The sequence below is a fragment of the Arachis stenosperma genome, chromosome 5 (genome assembly GCF_014773155.1).
Source record: "Arachis stenosperma cultivar V10309 chromosome 5, arast.V10309.gnm1.PFL2, whole genome shotgun sequence".
Lineage (NCBI taxonomy): Eukaryota > Viridiplantae > Streptophyta > Magnoliopsida > Fabales > Fabaceae > Arachis > Arachis stenosperma.
The window spans coordinates 17,962,531-17,979,246 of record NC_080381.1 but is presented as its reverse complement, the minus strand read 5'-3'; the positions used below and the strand labels follow the sequence as shown (position 1 = coordinate 17,979,246).

Genomic DNA, 16,716 nt, shown 5'->3' with positions numbered 1-16,716 from the left:
TAGGAACCTTTATCTAAAAGTCTTAGTAATTTTTTTTGAACAACCAGTGCATATATAATTATACACTTTATTTTTTTTAAAGAACAATTCATATAGATATACATAAATACGTCACAATTCATGACTGTACTTTTTATTTACTATAATAGTTTATACAAATAATATACAAACATATATTATAGTTACAGTTCCTATTCCTCTTTACAAGATGTAAAATAATAAGGGCGAGAAAAAACATTTAAGATAATAAAACAAATAACGCACTTCCAACGCTTGCCTTCTTCGTCTGCCTTCTAAAAAATATAGGACGTACGGGGTAAGACCAAACTACATGGTCCTCTGTAAGAGAAGGAAATGCTACAAAAGTAATAGAAATAAATACGCCTGGTCAATGCACATTCCCAAAAAGTCTATATTTATAAAAGTTTGCGGTATTTATTTTCTTTATTTTCAACCCATTTTCACTTATATATAATTTCATATACAAATGCTTTGGATTTAGATATTCTAAATTTTTAATTTTTTTTTAGAGGGTAAAGTATGATCTATCACAATTTATTTCATAGGTGGGACTAAGAGAAAACATGAGAGAGAAAACATTCAATGATGAGATATTTCACTTTATCCTCTAAAGTGAAAATCTAAAATTTAGAGAATCCAAATTTTAATGTTTCTTAGTCGAGTGTGATTCAAAAAAAGCACAATAAGTCTTTAAGTCTTTTTTTTAGGGGTCAAAGACACACCTAAGAGTTTTCTACCCAATAAACTACCATCTCACTTTCTTATACATTCAACACATAAAGTAGTCTAAGGGCAATCTGAAGTCAATTCGTCTCAACCTCCATCACCTTCGTGCACCAGCAAACACAATCAAATCAAACAATCATACACACAAACAAGCACATAGAACGCACATAATACATAGCATGTAATCAGATAAAACACATAAGCATAACATAATAATAAAATGCACATCCAAATAATTCAAACAAATGTATATGATGTATGCCTATCCCACTGGCTGTGAATTCACGTGTCGATTATACTGTCAAACTCGACACATCCGTTAGCTAACTCGAATATGCTACTCTCTGTTGTGCATCCCCAAGAGGAATATCCTGCACTTATCACAAGTCAGTCTTGGGAGGGAGAGTGTTCTGTCAACTCCTCTTGGAGGTAGCACTATTCGAGAGAGTACGTGGCCACCCTTAACAACGAGAGAGAATAAAGGCAGGACAAAACTGGCATCCCCACATCCACACCGCATCACTGAGTAAGAGGGACAAAACCACCATCTTTGTCAGGTGCATGTGTCTCATCAATCACACAAGTAGGGCAAAACCCACATCTTGCCAAGCAATAGTCATATCTCAATTAAAATCACGCAAGCAGGACAAAACCTCTATCTTTGTCAATCAATAATCATCATCAACCAAAACCATCATAATCAAATTCATCATTATTACAAATCTTGTCATTATAGCATAATCATCATTATCAATTATCACTTACATATATCTCAACTTAATCAAAGTTTTCATTATACTTCTCATATTAGTCTCACTTTTTATTATAAGTCTCTAATCTAGTCCCATCTCTCATTATTAGTCTCATAACCAACATAATTCTCATCATAAGTATTAATACAACTCCACTTCCTACTTTACACATTTTAATGTTCGCCGAGTTAGGTTTAGGCCGTTACGTACGTCATGTGGATATGAGACGTCTAATACAATACCCTAGACTTAAGATCAAGGTTGGAAATTAATTCAGATACGACATTATCACCTATAACCAATCTGAATCTAACCCAAACACATTACTGTTTTTTGTTCAATCTCATCACATCGTTAATTAATTATTCACTTTACGAGTTAATAGATCATGCTTTCATAATCTTCAACTTCAACTTAATATATAACTAAAAGTACTTGATACTTACCTCATCATTTTTTAAGATCATAACTTTATATTATATTCTTTAAATAATTCTCGTTTTCTCAAGTCTTATATTTAATTTTATTTAAATTCCATCTAACACTTTTTATTTTTAAATTTTTTTGTTGATAAAAGAATTAACTTTTAAATATATAATTAGTTAAACCTCTTTTTAAGCTAATTTTAATTACTTATTTATTCTTTTCGTTGTTAATGAAATCAAACAAGTTAATTCACTAATTAACTTGGCAGTTAACACAACTTTAAACTTATTTTGTTTAATCAAGTTCCTAAACTAACTTCAACTTCATTTTAAGTTTAATATTTTTTTCAAAAACTCAAAAAATCATTTTATTTTCTAATCATAATTTTAATTAAAACATAATTATTTATCCTTAAAATCAATAAATATAATAAAAAATAAAAATAAATATTAAATAATTATTTTAACTACTAGTAATTTTTAAAAATTTTTTATATTTGTTATAAAAAAATTTTATATTGATAATTTTAATATGATCGTTAAAAATATGTTAGCTGTTTTTTTTTAATCTAGAAGCAAATTAAACTTAAATTTGAGATTACAGTATTGCCATATAAGTAATATAAATCATTTAAAAATATATAGTATAATTTTCATTTTCTAAATGCATTTGATCTAGTATGATTACGAATTTACGATTTAGGAACCCAATAATGAAGCCCATCCCTGATCCCTTTGCACCGTTATCATTCATCCTCCACATCATCATGATGCTGAGCTGAGACCACCCTGTTCCTCTTCCTATTGCTTCTGTACCTGACTAGACTTCCCTTCCTTTTCATCACACACCAAACGCAACCATTTCCCCCTTTTCGAAATTACAACCCCTCTCTTCTCTTCCTCAATTTCCCCTTATTTTTATTCCATCACTTTACCGTCACCCCTCTCTCTCTCTCGATTCATCCTTTCATTTCGCCGGTCATTCAAATCTGCAAATAGCGTGTTCGTACTCTATCCGTCTTTTGTGATTTTTAATGCTGATTAGTTACTGTTATCTGCTTTATTAAATGCGTGGCGTTTGCAAAATTCATTTGACAGATTGAGGCGGCATACGGATAGGGTAAGTGTTAATTTCGAGGATTATGGAACGACGAGGCGTGATTGAATGAAGCTAAAGGCTTAGGTATGGATGAAGAATTGGTTGCTGGGCCCACAGAATTAGAGATTGACGAGGATTCAGAGCACCAGGGCAAAGAAGATAGGTATGCGTTAAACACAAAAATCTTAAAATCTCAAGAAATCCCTAGAGCTGTTAAGGGGGAATATGATGAACTCGTACAAGGTAAAAACGTTGCAGAAGCATCACAGCATCCGCATCAAAGCCTTTTTAGGGATGTTGAAGAATTAACTGTGAAAAGTTACAATGGTTCTACTTTGGATATTGGTACATCCAGCAACCGACAGCAGATTTATAATAATAAGCAGAATCGTTGGCTGAATCTTTCTCAGGTAGGGAGCCATTCAGGGCTTGGAAACGCTGTCCAGGAGGATGCTGATGCTGCTGGGTCCACATCTTTTGCACAGCTACTAGCTAGAAAATCACTCAGTGATGGTCACACCAATGTTATTGAACGCTTGGAAGATTATGAGAATAAAGAGATTGCAGCTGATGTTCATGGACAAATTCGGACGAAAATTATATCCAATTCTGGATTTGCTGAGTATTTTATTAAAAGTACCTTGAAGGGTAAAGGTATCATATGTAGAGGTCCATCTTCTGATGTCCTCGCCGTTCAGTCTAGAGATAAAAATCAGATGAAGACTGGCACTGATACTGATCAGAAACCGATGAAGACTGCCATTGATATCGGTGAGAATAAGATGAAAGCTGGCATTGGTACAGATCAGTATCAGAAGACTGGCAGCGATAGTCCGTGGAAGTCTACCATATCGGCAAGCTGTGATTCCATAACTGCAAAGTGTCCCTCTTATAGTAGTTCTGTGCATAGACCAGGAGGATTTGGCTATGGTGGTGTAACTTTGAGAGAATGGTTGAAATGTGAACAACACAAAGCAAGCAAAGTGGAGTGTTTGAATTTATTTAGAAAGATTGTGGATTTAGTGGATGATTCTCACTCTCAGGGAACTGCATTGAACAACCTATATCCATCTTACATAAAATTATTACCATCAAACCAAGTCTTGCACATCGGGTTACCTATACAAGAGCAGATGTCAGATAGTGTTGTGAATTCTGAAGTTCTTCACTTAAATGAATCTTTAAGTAGTAAAAGGCTGTCAGAGCAAGTAACATTTCCTTCTCATGACATGGTGTCAAAGAAACAAAAATTTAATGAAGGTGTGAGAATATCTGGGAGTGATTCATGTCTTGAAAATGCTAGTGATAGAAAAGCCCGTACAGTTGGATCACAGGATTATTGCAATGAATATGAAGAGGATATCCAATATTCCAAATATAATATTAGGAGGATGTCTAGCGTCCCTCGCGTATCCAGTGCAGGTCGGTCACCGTTATCTTTAGGTGAAAAATTGGAAGAAAAGTGGTATGCAAGTCCTGAGGGGGGATGCACAACAACATCAAATATCTACTGCTTAGGTGTCCTCCTTTTTGAGGTGGGTAGACTAGCCAGTGATTCTCATTCATTTATTTAGATGCAATTTTCATATGTTCATTTTGATTTTTATTCCTTATATGTAGACGAGTTCCTAAATATCAAAGGCATTATAAAACCTGCTTCCATGTATAAATGTTGGGACTGAATTTTGCCTTCCTTTTTTCTTCTTTTTTAATCTTATTAAAAAAAATGAAATGGCCTTATATGGTTTTCAATCAGCTCTTTATAGTCTAATTAAACATCAAATTGGAGCTGATTATATTTAGGTCTATTCTTTCAGTTACTTGGCCATTTTGACTCTGAAAGAGCTCGAATTGCAGCAATGTCTGATCTTCAACATAGGATTCTTCCTCCGGTTTTCCTTTCAGAAAATCCTAAGGAAGCTGGCTTTTGTCTCTGGTTGCTGCATCCGGAACCGTCATCACGTCCAACAACTAGGTAATACTGAAATCTTCTCCATCATAATTAAGGCCAGATTTGATTTGAACACATCATATGTATAATATCTTTTGATAAAGATTTGGATAATATTTGTCATCATAAGTCTCATCAATTATTTTTCATGTATCATCATTAGATTAGTTGCTTGTTTCAGTTAAATATGCTGCTATTCCTTGAAATATGGAACTCAAACCCGAGTGATGCACTATTATATGATTCCCTAAGGTTTTTTTTTTTTTTTTTATGTTGCATAACAGGGAAATCCTACAATCTGAAGTGATCAATGGATTGCACGAGTTGTATAATGAGGAGTTGTCATCAAATATTGAACAAGATGATGTAGAATCAGAACTGTTACTGCATTTCCTTGCCTCACTGAAAGAGAAGAGGCAGAAGGATGCCTCCAAATTAGTAGAAGAAATTAAGTGTTTGGAATCAGATATTGAGGAGGTGGAGAGGAGGCATGACTCTTCGGATCTATCTGACTCACAGAATAATTACTCTTGTCAGAGAAAGATTGGAGAGGAACCTCTTAGTTTAGAAATGCTAAACTCAGTATCCATAATGTCCAATTCAAATGATTTAAGATTGTTGAGAAATATGTGTCATCTTGAAAGTGCTTACTTCTCCTTGAGATCCAAAGTTAGGCCCTATGAAACAGATGCTGCAACTCACCCTTATAATAATTTACTAAGATGCCGTGAGAACTGGCATGTGGCACAAAAAGGTGAGGAACATGCTGAAAAGAAAGATTCTTTAGGAACCTTCTTTGATGGTTTGTGCAAGTATGCACGTTATAGCAAGTTTGAAGTACGGGGTGTACTTAGAAATGCAGATTTTAATAATCCTGCAAATGTAATATGCTCTCTGAGCTTTGATCGGGATGGAGATTACTTTGCTTCCGCTGGAATATCCAAGAAAATAAAAGTCTTTGATTTTAATGCACTTTGCAATGACTCTATTGATATCCATTATCCTGTATTTGAGATGTCAAATGGATCGAAGCTCAGCTGTGTTTGCTGGAATAACTATATCAAGAACTATCTTGCCTCCACAGACTATGATGGTGTAGTGAAGGTATTTTTTGCATTTGAGATGAGACACCATTTTAAATTATTGTTTCATGATTGGAAGACCTTTTTTTCCCCAGTATCAATCAGTTACTTATGTGGAATAGATGTATTTCTGTCTAAAAATACAATGGTTTACCTAAAAGGGTTTACTTTCTTTCAATTTTTCGCCTGGAATTTCTGGGCTAAGACTGGTGGTCTTATTTGGAACCTGGCATCTATCTAAACTGCCATGACTTTATCAGTAAAGATGTTGGTTTCAGTAATTCTTCATGTTGCTCCTGATCAATTTTAATCTGAAGATTTTAGGGATGTCTGTTTCCAGACACATCTTAAATAGTACTCTAGGAAGCATTGAAACTGGTAGTGGAAATGAATATATTGTGATACATGTATGCAGATACAATTCTTAATTTGTTGAATTTAGTAGAACAGGAATACATTGTTTCCGTTTTATTATCTTGATTGTGTGTGGGGTAGCAGGAGCTTTTTATGCTGTGTCCGACATGACTGAATCATAACCAGAATTTCTTTGTATTATTGAAGTACATTTGCTTTCTACATGGTTCTAGGCCAGCCTAGCTTGTGCATGGATGTGATTATTTAGCATCAAAATAGAGATTGTGAACATTGCTTGTTTACTTAAATTTGTAAAACCATGAATTCATTGCATTACATAATTGAATCCATTTGTAGCTATGGGATGCTAGCACAGGTCAAGAGTTCTCTCAGTTAACTGAACATGAGAAAAGGGCATGGTCTGTTGATTTTTCTCCAGTATGCCCAACAAAATTAGCCAGTGGAAGTGATGATTGCTCTGTCAAACTGTGGAACATCAATGAGGTAAGCTTTATTACACATATGCATGTAAGCATGTGGATAAGCAGATTGAAAATAAATACTTCTTTCCTATTTTGAAAATGGAAATTAACAATGAAAAGATTGAAAACATTGCAATACGAATGTTCCTTTCTTTTTGAGATCTTGTTGCATTTCTTACCCGAAAATAAGATGAATAAATATCAAAATCATGATTTGAAAAATTTTCCATTGAAAACTGGTTTGTTGTGACTTGCGAGGTTTCTTTTCTCATACCAGGATGAAATTGGATTCAAACAAATTAATGTTTTACTTTTCCAGTTTGCATGGAGAACTCTGTGGTTAAATATCTGTTTTTTTCTTTTCTTTTCTATTTTGGGGAGGGGGTTGGGGGTGACCATCACCTTCTACAATCTACATTGCATTATACTTTTTTACATCTCATTATTACTACACTTTATCTTACGATACTTAAAAAATTATAATAATTATAAGTTACACTATTTTCTCCTTATAACACATGAAGTGCTAAATATAATACAAAATCATTTTACAGAGAAACTCTCTAGGCACAATCGGGAATGTTGCTAATGTCTGCTGTGTTCAATTCTCTGCTCATTCTTCTCACTTGCTGGCTTTTGGATCTGCCGATTACTCTACATATTGCTTTGATATTCGCAATCTTAGAAGTCCCTGGTGTGTATTGGCTGGGCATCGTAAAGCTGTGAGCTATGTCAAATTTTTAGACTCTGGAACACTTGTTTCTGCATCTACTGATAATACATTAAAGATCTGGGATCTCAGTAAAACCTCTCCTGTGGTTCCATCTGCCAGTGCTTGCACCCTAACGTTGTCAGGGCATACTAATGAGAAGGTTTGTTTAAATTACACCACTAGATCTAATTGATTTGTCTTTGTGAACTATTTAAACCTTTTGACCTAAATTTTCACTTATTTGGGTGTTACATGGAGCATCAGTGTGTGGTTGACAAACCTCAGTAGAAAAATTAAATTTACCAGATTCTGATTGCCGTTGGACAAAACAATTCATTCACTGATACAATAAATTGATGAATAGCTCATGTGTCCAAATATCAAAAGCTTGAAACCACACCAAAACCACCCTTTTCTTTTCTTTTCTTATTTTATTTATTTTTAATTTTTTTCCAGTTAAGCTTACCCATGTTTGTTGATGTTTTGACCTAAATTGGTTGGCTGAAATCTTCGCCCTTATTTGACAGAATTTTGTGGGTTTGTCGGTTGCTGATGGATATATTGCATGTGGTTCAGAAACAAATGAGGTATGTATTATTTTCCGTTAGAAAGGCTACTTGTGTCGTTTAACTTATTGAAAATGAATGTCTTCCTTCAATTAGGATTTTCATGTAAATCCTATTATGCAACTTGTTAATTCACGGATTTTGTGAAGAACTGAAGATATTTTCGACTTGAAATTTTAAATTTTATATTATTGAAAGTACTTTAACAAGAACTGTGAGAATATGGGAAGTAGACTTAATTTATAAATGGTAGCATAACACCTTTTTCTCATTTTTTGGCAGGTTTACTCCTACTATAAATCGCTTCCCATGCCAATCACTTCGCACAAGTTTGGGTCTATTGATCCCATATCTGGTAAGGATACTGATGATGACAATGGCCAGTTTGTTTCAAGTGTGTGCTGGAAAGGGAATTCGGACATGCTTATTGCAGCAAATTCAAGTGGATGTATAAAAGTGTTGCAGATGATTTAAAGGAAAGTTAGCCTTTGATGATTGCTCTCTTACAGCTTGCTCTGAAGTTTTGTCCCTGCTGCTCAAGCCGATGCCTTCAATGACTTGAGGAACGCGTCCAAAGTTCTTCTGAGATATTGAGCTCGGGTTCACAATTTGATGTGGAAGGGATTGAATTTCCCCATAACTGGATGGAGAAGCTGATCTGCTATCTAATTCCAGGTCTTGGGTTCATCTTGATGAGGAAACTCGGGGTTTCATAATTTCACATCGTCAAATGGGAAAGGCCAGTTAAATATTGAATGATCAATCTTTAAAAGCGGATCCAACATGAAAAAGAAAAAGACTTCAGAACTGGAAGGCCGGGTGCTGAGTTTCTTCTAAAGCTAAAGAATGTACCATGTTGTCTGCAAATTGCTTATTGGAGCCTTTGTAAATTGCATTGCGGTCCTTTACAGCTTTACAGGCTTGTAGGAATAAATGATTGTTTATCATCAAAACATAAAAGCTGCTTCATTACCATGAAAGGAAAGCATCCCCAGAATTTCAATTGTAACCCAACCAGTGGCGGCCTCAGCACCCCTCCTCCAGCGGTTGTATATATATTAAGGCCCTGCTACACATACAAGTAAAAAGACCGTACAAGTTTTACAAGTTATCAGCCCAAACTTTATTAACATGCGCACTAACTCATTTTGAATGGAGCGTAACTACATGCGCCCCACTCAAACGGTTCCTCTTCGTCTTCTTTTTCTTCCTCCTCCTCCTCCTCTTTCTCTTCCTCTTCGTCTTCTTCTTCTTCTTCTCTTCTTCTTTGTCTTCGTCTTCTTCTTCTTCCTCTTCCTCTTCCTCTTCCTCTTCCTCTTCGTTTTTTTCGATTTTCATGGTTTCTGAAATTCTTCTTCTTGCTGCACGTTCTTCTTCCTCTTACTCTTCTTCTTCTCCTTTTCTTTCGTTTATGCACGTTCTTCTTCCTCGTTTTCTTCTTCTTCTTCTTCATTTACGTCTTTTCTCTGTTTTCTCGTTTTTTTTTCAATTTTTCATGGTAAAATCGTTTTTGAAGAAGAAGAAGCAGAAGATGAGGAGGAGAAAGAGAAAGAGATCTGAATTATGCATAAGGTGTACTTCAACGAATTTTGGGTGTATTTTCTTAAATTCTTTGGGTGTATTTTCTGTAACCCTTTGGGTGTATTCTATAATCGTTTGGGTGAATTCTTGTAACCGTTTGGGTGTATTTTTTGTAATCCTTTGGGTGTATTTCTGTAATCATTTGGGTGTATTTGAGTGATATCTGACTGATATCTATGGGTGTATCTGATTCATATCTATGGGTGTATCTTACTGATATCTATGGGTGTATTTTTCATTTCAGAAAAAATGGCAGGCATTACAGAAATACACCCAAACGGTTACAGGAATTCACCCAAACGATTATAGAAATACACCCAAAAGATTACAGAAAATACACCCAAAGGATTTAAGAAAATACACCCAAAATCATGCATAATTCAGAACTCTTTCTCTTTCTCCTCCTTATCTTCTGCTACTTCTTCTTCTTCAAAAACGATTTCAAAGCTCGATATCAAAAAACAATAGAAATCGAGAATAACGAAAAAAGAAAACAGAGAGAAAAGCACGTAAATGAAGAAGAAGAACAGAAAGAGGAAGAAGAACGTGTAGCAAGAAGAAGAAGAAGGAGAAAGAGAAGGCAAGAAACGTACCTTGAATAATATTTCTTCGTTTTTTCTAGTGATTTTGATGAAGGAGAAAGAGAAAACGAAAAGAGGAGAAGAAATTTCAATAAAAAAAAGAGGGAGGAAGAGAAGAAAAAGAGACACAGAGAAAGAGGAAGAAGAAGAGGAAGCACGGAGAAAGAAGAAGAAGAAAAAGAGGCACAAAAAAAAAACGTGAAACGGCATGAATAAAGCGCGTGTAAGTGACGTAGGAATTGCAACACGTTTTGGTGAATTATGCATTAATAAACTTGTAATAGTTACAAGCCCTAATCGCTTGTATACTGAGCTTTCCCCATATATTAAAGTAGCATAGACCGACATGATGATATCTCAAATAGAAATAAGTTTCATATATATAAGGTTTAATTATGGAGTTGCTAAACTAGCTAGATTTTTTCGGTTTAAAAATTTGTAGTTGAGTTTTTATACAAGATAAAAATTTGTAATTGAATTTTTTTATTGTTATTTTTCAGAAAAAAATACAATAAATTTTGAAGATTTTGTTAAAATATTTCATAAATTATTCTACATCAAATATTAAAAGGAATATTTTAAAATATTCTATATTTTTAACAAAAAATAATTTAAGAGGATCTAATTGAAATTTTTTATTTAATACTAAAATTTAATTTAACTTTTTAAATTATAAAAATTTAATAAATGATAAGGAATAAGAAAATAATTAAATTTAAATATAACTATAAAATAATATATAAATTATACTAGTCAGTAAATATAAGTTAAAATTTACAAAAATATTATTTTTATAATTTGCAAAAAAAGTATATAAATTTAATAAATTCAACTTGCCTCATTCCACTTCTATTCATCTTATTCTTCTTTCTTGCACATATATCGTAGTTTTTAGTTTTTTTTTTTTTTTACAGTTAGGTGTGTCAAAAAAGTTAGGTGTGTCAAAAAAGTCGGATTAGGTGAGGTTGAAGTTATGGAAAATATTATAAATTTGCAAGTGTATTATAACGGTGAGGTTATACCAAACACACATGGAGTGACTTTTGTTTGTGAATGTCCGTTGTCATTTGTTATTCCATGTACCATGAGTTTTGTAGAGTTGCAAAATGGATTTTGTAATAACATTCAAAGCCACATTTCGAAAAGTGTGAGCAACATTTTATACAAAAATTCTGTATAAGTATTTGGTGGGCTGATACAGTTTCAAATAATACCCATCACTGACGATGCCAGTATGCAGCAGATGTTATGTATTTATCAACAAACCCGATTTCACGTGCCGATGATAGAGCTGTACGTTGAGTTCGAACAGCAGTCGGGGTTGGCATGCAGTTGGCGAGTAGGTCAATGTTGATGAGCTCAGGGATATAGATTGGAAAGAAGATAATAATGATAGTGAAGAGGAGTTCGGAGCCAATTATGAAGTCGATAACGGAGACTTGACAGGCAATCCGGCGGTGCAAAATGAAGCGAATGCGATTGTAAGCCAGCACCCGTTTGGTGTTCTGTCTTTTATGCAGACTTTAGATCTCAAAGCCATGCATGCCCCAGAATTTTCTGAATATGCGAACATAGGTATGTTATGATTATTAAATCAAGTTACCTATACTGTTTATTTTATTTGCTTTGTCTAACTGATGGTGGTGTGCATGTCGTAGGTGAAGACAACGCTGCGGCAGAAGATGGTGAGTTTAGTGTCGGAATGAAATTTGGTTCGAGAGAGTTGGTGGTATCTGCAATCAAAAGCTACACTATCTCTAGAGGAGTTGATTACACTGTGTATGAGTTTGAGTCGCAGACATTCTATGCGAAATGTAAGGGTTATAGTGCAGGGTGCGATTGGCTTATCCGAGTTAGCTTGATTCGAAAGAAAGCTTATTGGGAGATCAGAAGATACAATGGCAAACACACGTGCACCATGGGCACGATTTCACAAGATCATGCCAAGTTAGACTCAAACACAATTGCAGAGACTATTAGGCCATTGGTCGAAGTAGACCCGTCGATAAAGGTGAAGTCTATTATTACAGAAGTTCAATCCAGGTTCAACTACACTGTAAGTTACCGCAAGATTCGGTTGGCAAAGTAGAAATTTGTCGCAAAAATTTTCGGTGATTGGGAAGTTTCTTACCAGACTCTGCCAGTATGGTTGAAAACAATGACTGCGAAGATGTCAAGGTCTCGTGTTCAAATTAAAATGCTCTCCGTTTACTGTGAGAGTAAGGAGGTTCAAGGTGTAAGAGTACTGCACCCGTTCTTATTCGAAAACACAATCATTCCAAGCACGCAGAAAATGTGAGCCCGGAAACACAACTCCTGTGTGTCACACGGTTCGGTGTCTCTGCACCGTCAAACCGATGCAAGATTCACCTTACCCAAGATGTGATCCTGCAGACCTGGTTCCCGACCAAAACAAGCAATGCAGTTCTCCACCAGAAACTGGTGGCTGCTGTGTTCTACCTGTGACGGGCTCCCCATTAACCGGGAGGCCAAGTATATATGTAATGTCTTCCAGCGTCACCGTCACTTCCCTAACTGGAAGGTGGAACGTGTGAGTTTTTTGTCTCCACCGTTCTACCAATGCACTCAGCAGTGCAGAATGGCCTCTCATTTCGCCTACTCGAAAAACGTGTTAAAACCCAGTAAATGCTAGTGACGCTGCAACTACTTCGTTAAAGGTATTTGGCAGATCGAGTTTCCTAAGCAACAAATTTCTGATAGCCTGCAAAAAGAAAAATGATAATTATTTAAATTCTAAATAATATCAGTTAATAATTTATTCAAAAAATAATAACAGCAATATTAAAAAGTATTTATTTATTATTATTCAAAAAATATTAATAGCAATATTTATTTATTTATTTATTATTAAAAATACTTTATTTATTTATTAAACAATATTAAAAAATAACAAAAATTTATTAAACATGATTTACGTATTATTAGAAAATAATAACAATTTATTATTATTATCCTAAACAGTATTCTATTATTAAAAGTATCGTTTATTATTAAAGAAAACATTAATAAATTATTAAAAAATAATAAATATTTATTTATTAAACAATATTATTTATTTATTATTAGAAAATAATAATAATTTATTATTATTATCCTAAACGGTATTCTATTACACTAATCATGATAACAAATTTTTTCCCCGAAGACTTAAGCATAATAATTACTAACAATAATAACAATGTCACTAACAATAATAATAAGGGATAAGTATTGTTTTGGTTCCTCAAGTTGAGGGTCGGAATCGAATCCGTTCCTGATATATATTTTGATTTAAAATCGTCCTTAAAGTCGCATTTGAATTTAAAATCGTCCTTTAAGAAGTAAACTTTTTATAAATGACGATGATACCCTTCTGAAGTTTTTGTATTTCGCGCGAAACACCTCGCCCCTTCATATGCTTCCTAACCCTCAACGTAAACCCAACATTAATCATAACGTTTCACTTCACCAATGTTGTTCCACCGTGCCCTAGGGAAGAATCAGAAATGCTAGAAGGTGTTCTTGGAGTGAAGATCACAGCCGAGTCTGGTTTACTGGAAGGCAGGGTCGTGCACATTCTATTAGGTATGTGTAACTGTTTACCGTTTACTGAGATTAGGGATAAAGATCACTGTGTGGTTTAGGTTTTAATTTTTTCTTCTATTTGTGTGATATGGCACTGTGTATAGGTTGCTGGAGAAGCCAATGGTATACTTTAAACTGAAAGTCTACTATGGGGGGTGGTTTACCTATCGGAATGGGCCGTTAGAGTATGTGGGGGGAGAAACAACAGTGATAGAAGAAATTGATGGTGATCGGTGGTCTGTATTTGAAGCTTATGCAGAGTTAAAGCAGTTTGGATATGTAGAGGAGAATATCCCTTCGTTGTGGTTCAAGGATCCTACACATGAAGACTTGGAGAAAAATTTGAAGTTGTTTAAGTCTGATGCAGATTCTATTGCTATGTGCAAAATAGCTGAGGTAAGAGATTATGTTGAGTTGTATGTAGTGCACAAGGTTCAGGAAGAGGAGGTGTTTCCTGCTTGTGGATACATTGATGTTGGGGGGGATCATAGGATGGATGATGTGGGACAACAGCTGGTTGTGTATGGAGGAGAAGATGTTGGTTTAAAAAAATCTGATGCAGCTGCTGATATCTCTGGGGCCGAGAATACAGAGGGTGGTGATGATGTTAACCTGGATGCTAATATGGGTAACTATAGTGATAGTGATAGCTTTGATTCAGAGTATGAACCATCTGAGGAAGAGAAAGAGACTGAAGATGATTTACACTTTACCAGCAGTGAAGATGAGCTTGATCCTACTGTCAGTGGATTTCAAGATGTTAATGTGCTGAATGAAAAAAGTAGGGCAGTGAAAAATAAGAGGGTTGCAACTGAAAACTTTGAGGATGAAGATGGAGCAGGGAGTGATGAAATAGAGAATGACCACGAGGTTGGAGGTGCTGTGTCAGATTCAGACCACCAGGGACAGAGTTATCCAGTTCACAAGCATAAAAAAAACATGAGCCAATACAAGTGGGAAGTGGGCACAGTATATGCTACCAGGGAAGAGTTCAAGGACACTGTGACTGCATATGCTGTGCAGAGGGCTCGGGCAATCACATTTAGAAAGTGTGATCTGCAAAGGGTTAGGGCAGTTTGCACTAGCGAGTGTCCATTTTGGCTGTATGCTGCGAAGATGAAAGAAGAGGATACTTGGCAGCTTCGCAGCATGAACTTGACTCACACATGTACACAAACACACAGGGTGGGGATTTTGCACTCTAGATGGCTAGGGAAGGCATTCAAGAAGGAAGTGGAATCAAATCCGAAGGTCAAGATTAGGGAGTTAGTGTCAAAGGCTCAAAAAAGTGGAATTTGACTGTCACCAAGTCAATGGCAACGAGGACCAAGAAGATTGCACTTGATGAAATCCAGGGAACCTTCCGAGAGCAGTATAAGAGGATATATGATTATGCACATGAGCTGATGCGGGCAAATCCAGGGACATCTGTTCGCTTACAAGTGCAAAAGTTCCCTGAACTTGATAATGAGGTAGCCTCATCACAGACCAGCTGTTGTATCTTTCAGAGGATCTATATCTGCTTGGAAGCATGCAAGCAGAGCTTCAACCATTGTAGGAGCTTTATTGGTCTAGACGGCTGTTTTTTGAAGACACCACAGGGGGGGATAACTGCTCACTGCCATTGGTTGGGATCCAAACGACCAAATGCTGCCCATTGCCTATGCAGTTGTAGAGGCCGAGACCAAGGACTCATGGACTTGGTTCCTTAGTCATCTTGCAACTGATATTGGTGTTGAGAAGATGGGAAGAACTACTTTTATGTCTGACCAGCAGAAAGTAAGCAAGCCTAAACCGAATTTAACTTATGTACATTGACACAATGAATTACTATATCTCAAGTATCAATGACTATTTGGTCCTCCATTTTTTGCTTGCAGGGTTTGTTGCCAGCATACGATGCTGTTATACCAAGTGTGGAGAATCGATTCTGTGTGAGGCACCTATACAGCAATTTCAGGAAACGGTTTCCAGGGTTACAATTGAAGCAACTAATGTGGAGGTGTGCTAAGGCGACTCACTGGAGGGACTGGGAGAAAAACATGGCCGAACTGAAAGCTGTGAATCAGGAAGCCTATAGGTACCTAATTGCTATCCCCCTTAGGTATTGGTCTAGATCTAGGTTTACCTATAATTCTAAAGTAGATACACTGGTTAACAATATGTCTGAGAGCTTTAATGCGGCCATAGTTAATGCTAGAGAGAAACCTATACTAACAATGTTAGAGGAGATCCGGGTTTAACTGATGCTAGAGAGAAACCTATACCAACCTCCACTGTTCTTCCAGCATCTCAGCCATCCTTTGCCACATCTTCAAGCCAACCTACTAGGCACTACTCTGTTAGCTTTACTGGAGGACCTCATGTTTCTCCCAGGAAACTGAAGTTAATGGCAAAGTTGCCTTCAAGAAAATGGGGATTGCTTTAGGGAAATGACAACACTTAGCATGTTGGTTTATTTTGTTTTAAGTTTGTGTTAAGCTTCTGGTTAATCCAGTGTGGTTGTACTGAAATATTGGCTTATATTTTGTTGCTTTTTGTTGCTTATATTTTGTCTTTGTGCTACTGTTGGTTGTAGTGAAATATTGGCTTGTTGCCAGCCAATCCTTTTGATGGTTAGGTTGTTTTGAGTTAAGTTTCTATTAAGGTTCTGGTAATGTCAAACACTATGCTTATTATGTATTTAGGTTGTTACCATTTTAATGTCAAACACTTTAGGTTGTTACCATTTTAATGACTGTTATCTTATTGTTCAGTCATGGAAATCATGTTTTGCCAAGAAAAACTTTCACTCTCATT

The 16,716-nt window shown here is 35.6% G+C and overlaps 1 protein-coding gene across 1 annotated transcript; it reads left to right on the top strand.

Moving 5' to 3' along the window:
• Window positions 1–2,664: 2,664 nt before the first annotated feature.
• On the top strand, window positions 2,665–10,699 carry LOC130980025 (protein SPA1-RELATED 2-like). Its single transcript, XM_057903610.1, has 8 exons — window positions 2,665–2,926; window positions 3,023–4,558; window positions 4,841–4,998; window positions 5,259–6,078; window positions 6,768–6,914; window positions 7,447–7,764; window positions 8,132–8,191; window positions 8,453–10,699. The coding sequence occupies exons 2-8, from the start codon at window positions 3,110–3,112 to the stop codon at window positions 8,642–8,644; spliced, it is 3,144 nt and encodes a 1,047-aa protein (XP_057759593.1). The 5' UTR covers window positions 2,665–2,926; window positions 3,023–3,109; the 3' UTR covers window positions 8,645–10,699.
• Window positions 10,700–16,716: the final 6,017 nt, after the last annotated feature.

Bases quoted from the DNA above. Each gene is read 5' to 3' on its own strand.
- LOC130980025 (XM_057903610.1), top strand. From the start codon at position 3,110: ATGGATGAAGAATTGGTTGCTGGGCCCACAGAATTAGAGATTGACGAG. The intron at 4,559-4,840 runs GTGGGTAGACTA...CTATTCTTTCAG, and splicing joins TAGGTGTCCTCCTTTTTGAG to TTACTTGGCCATTTTGACTC. The intron at 8,192-8,452 runs GTATGTATTATT...ATTTTTTGGCAG, and splicing joins GTGGTTCAGAAACAAATGAG to GTTTACTCCTACTATAAATC.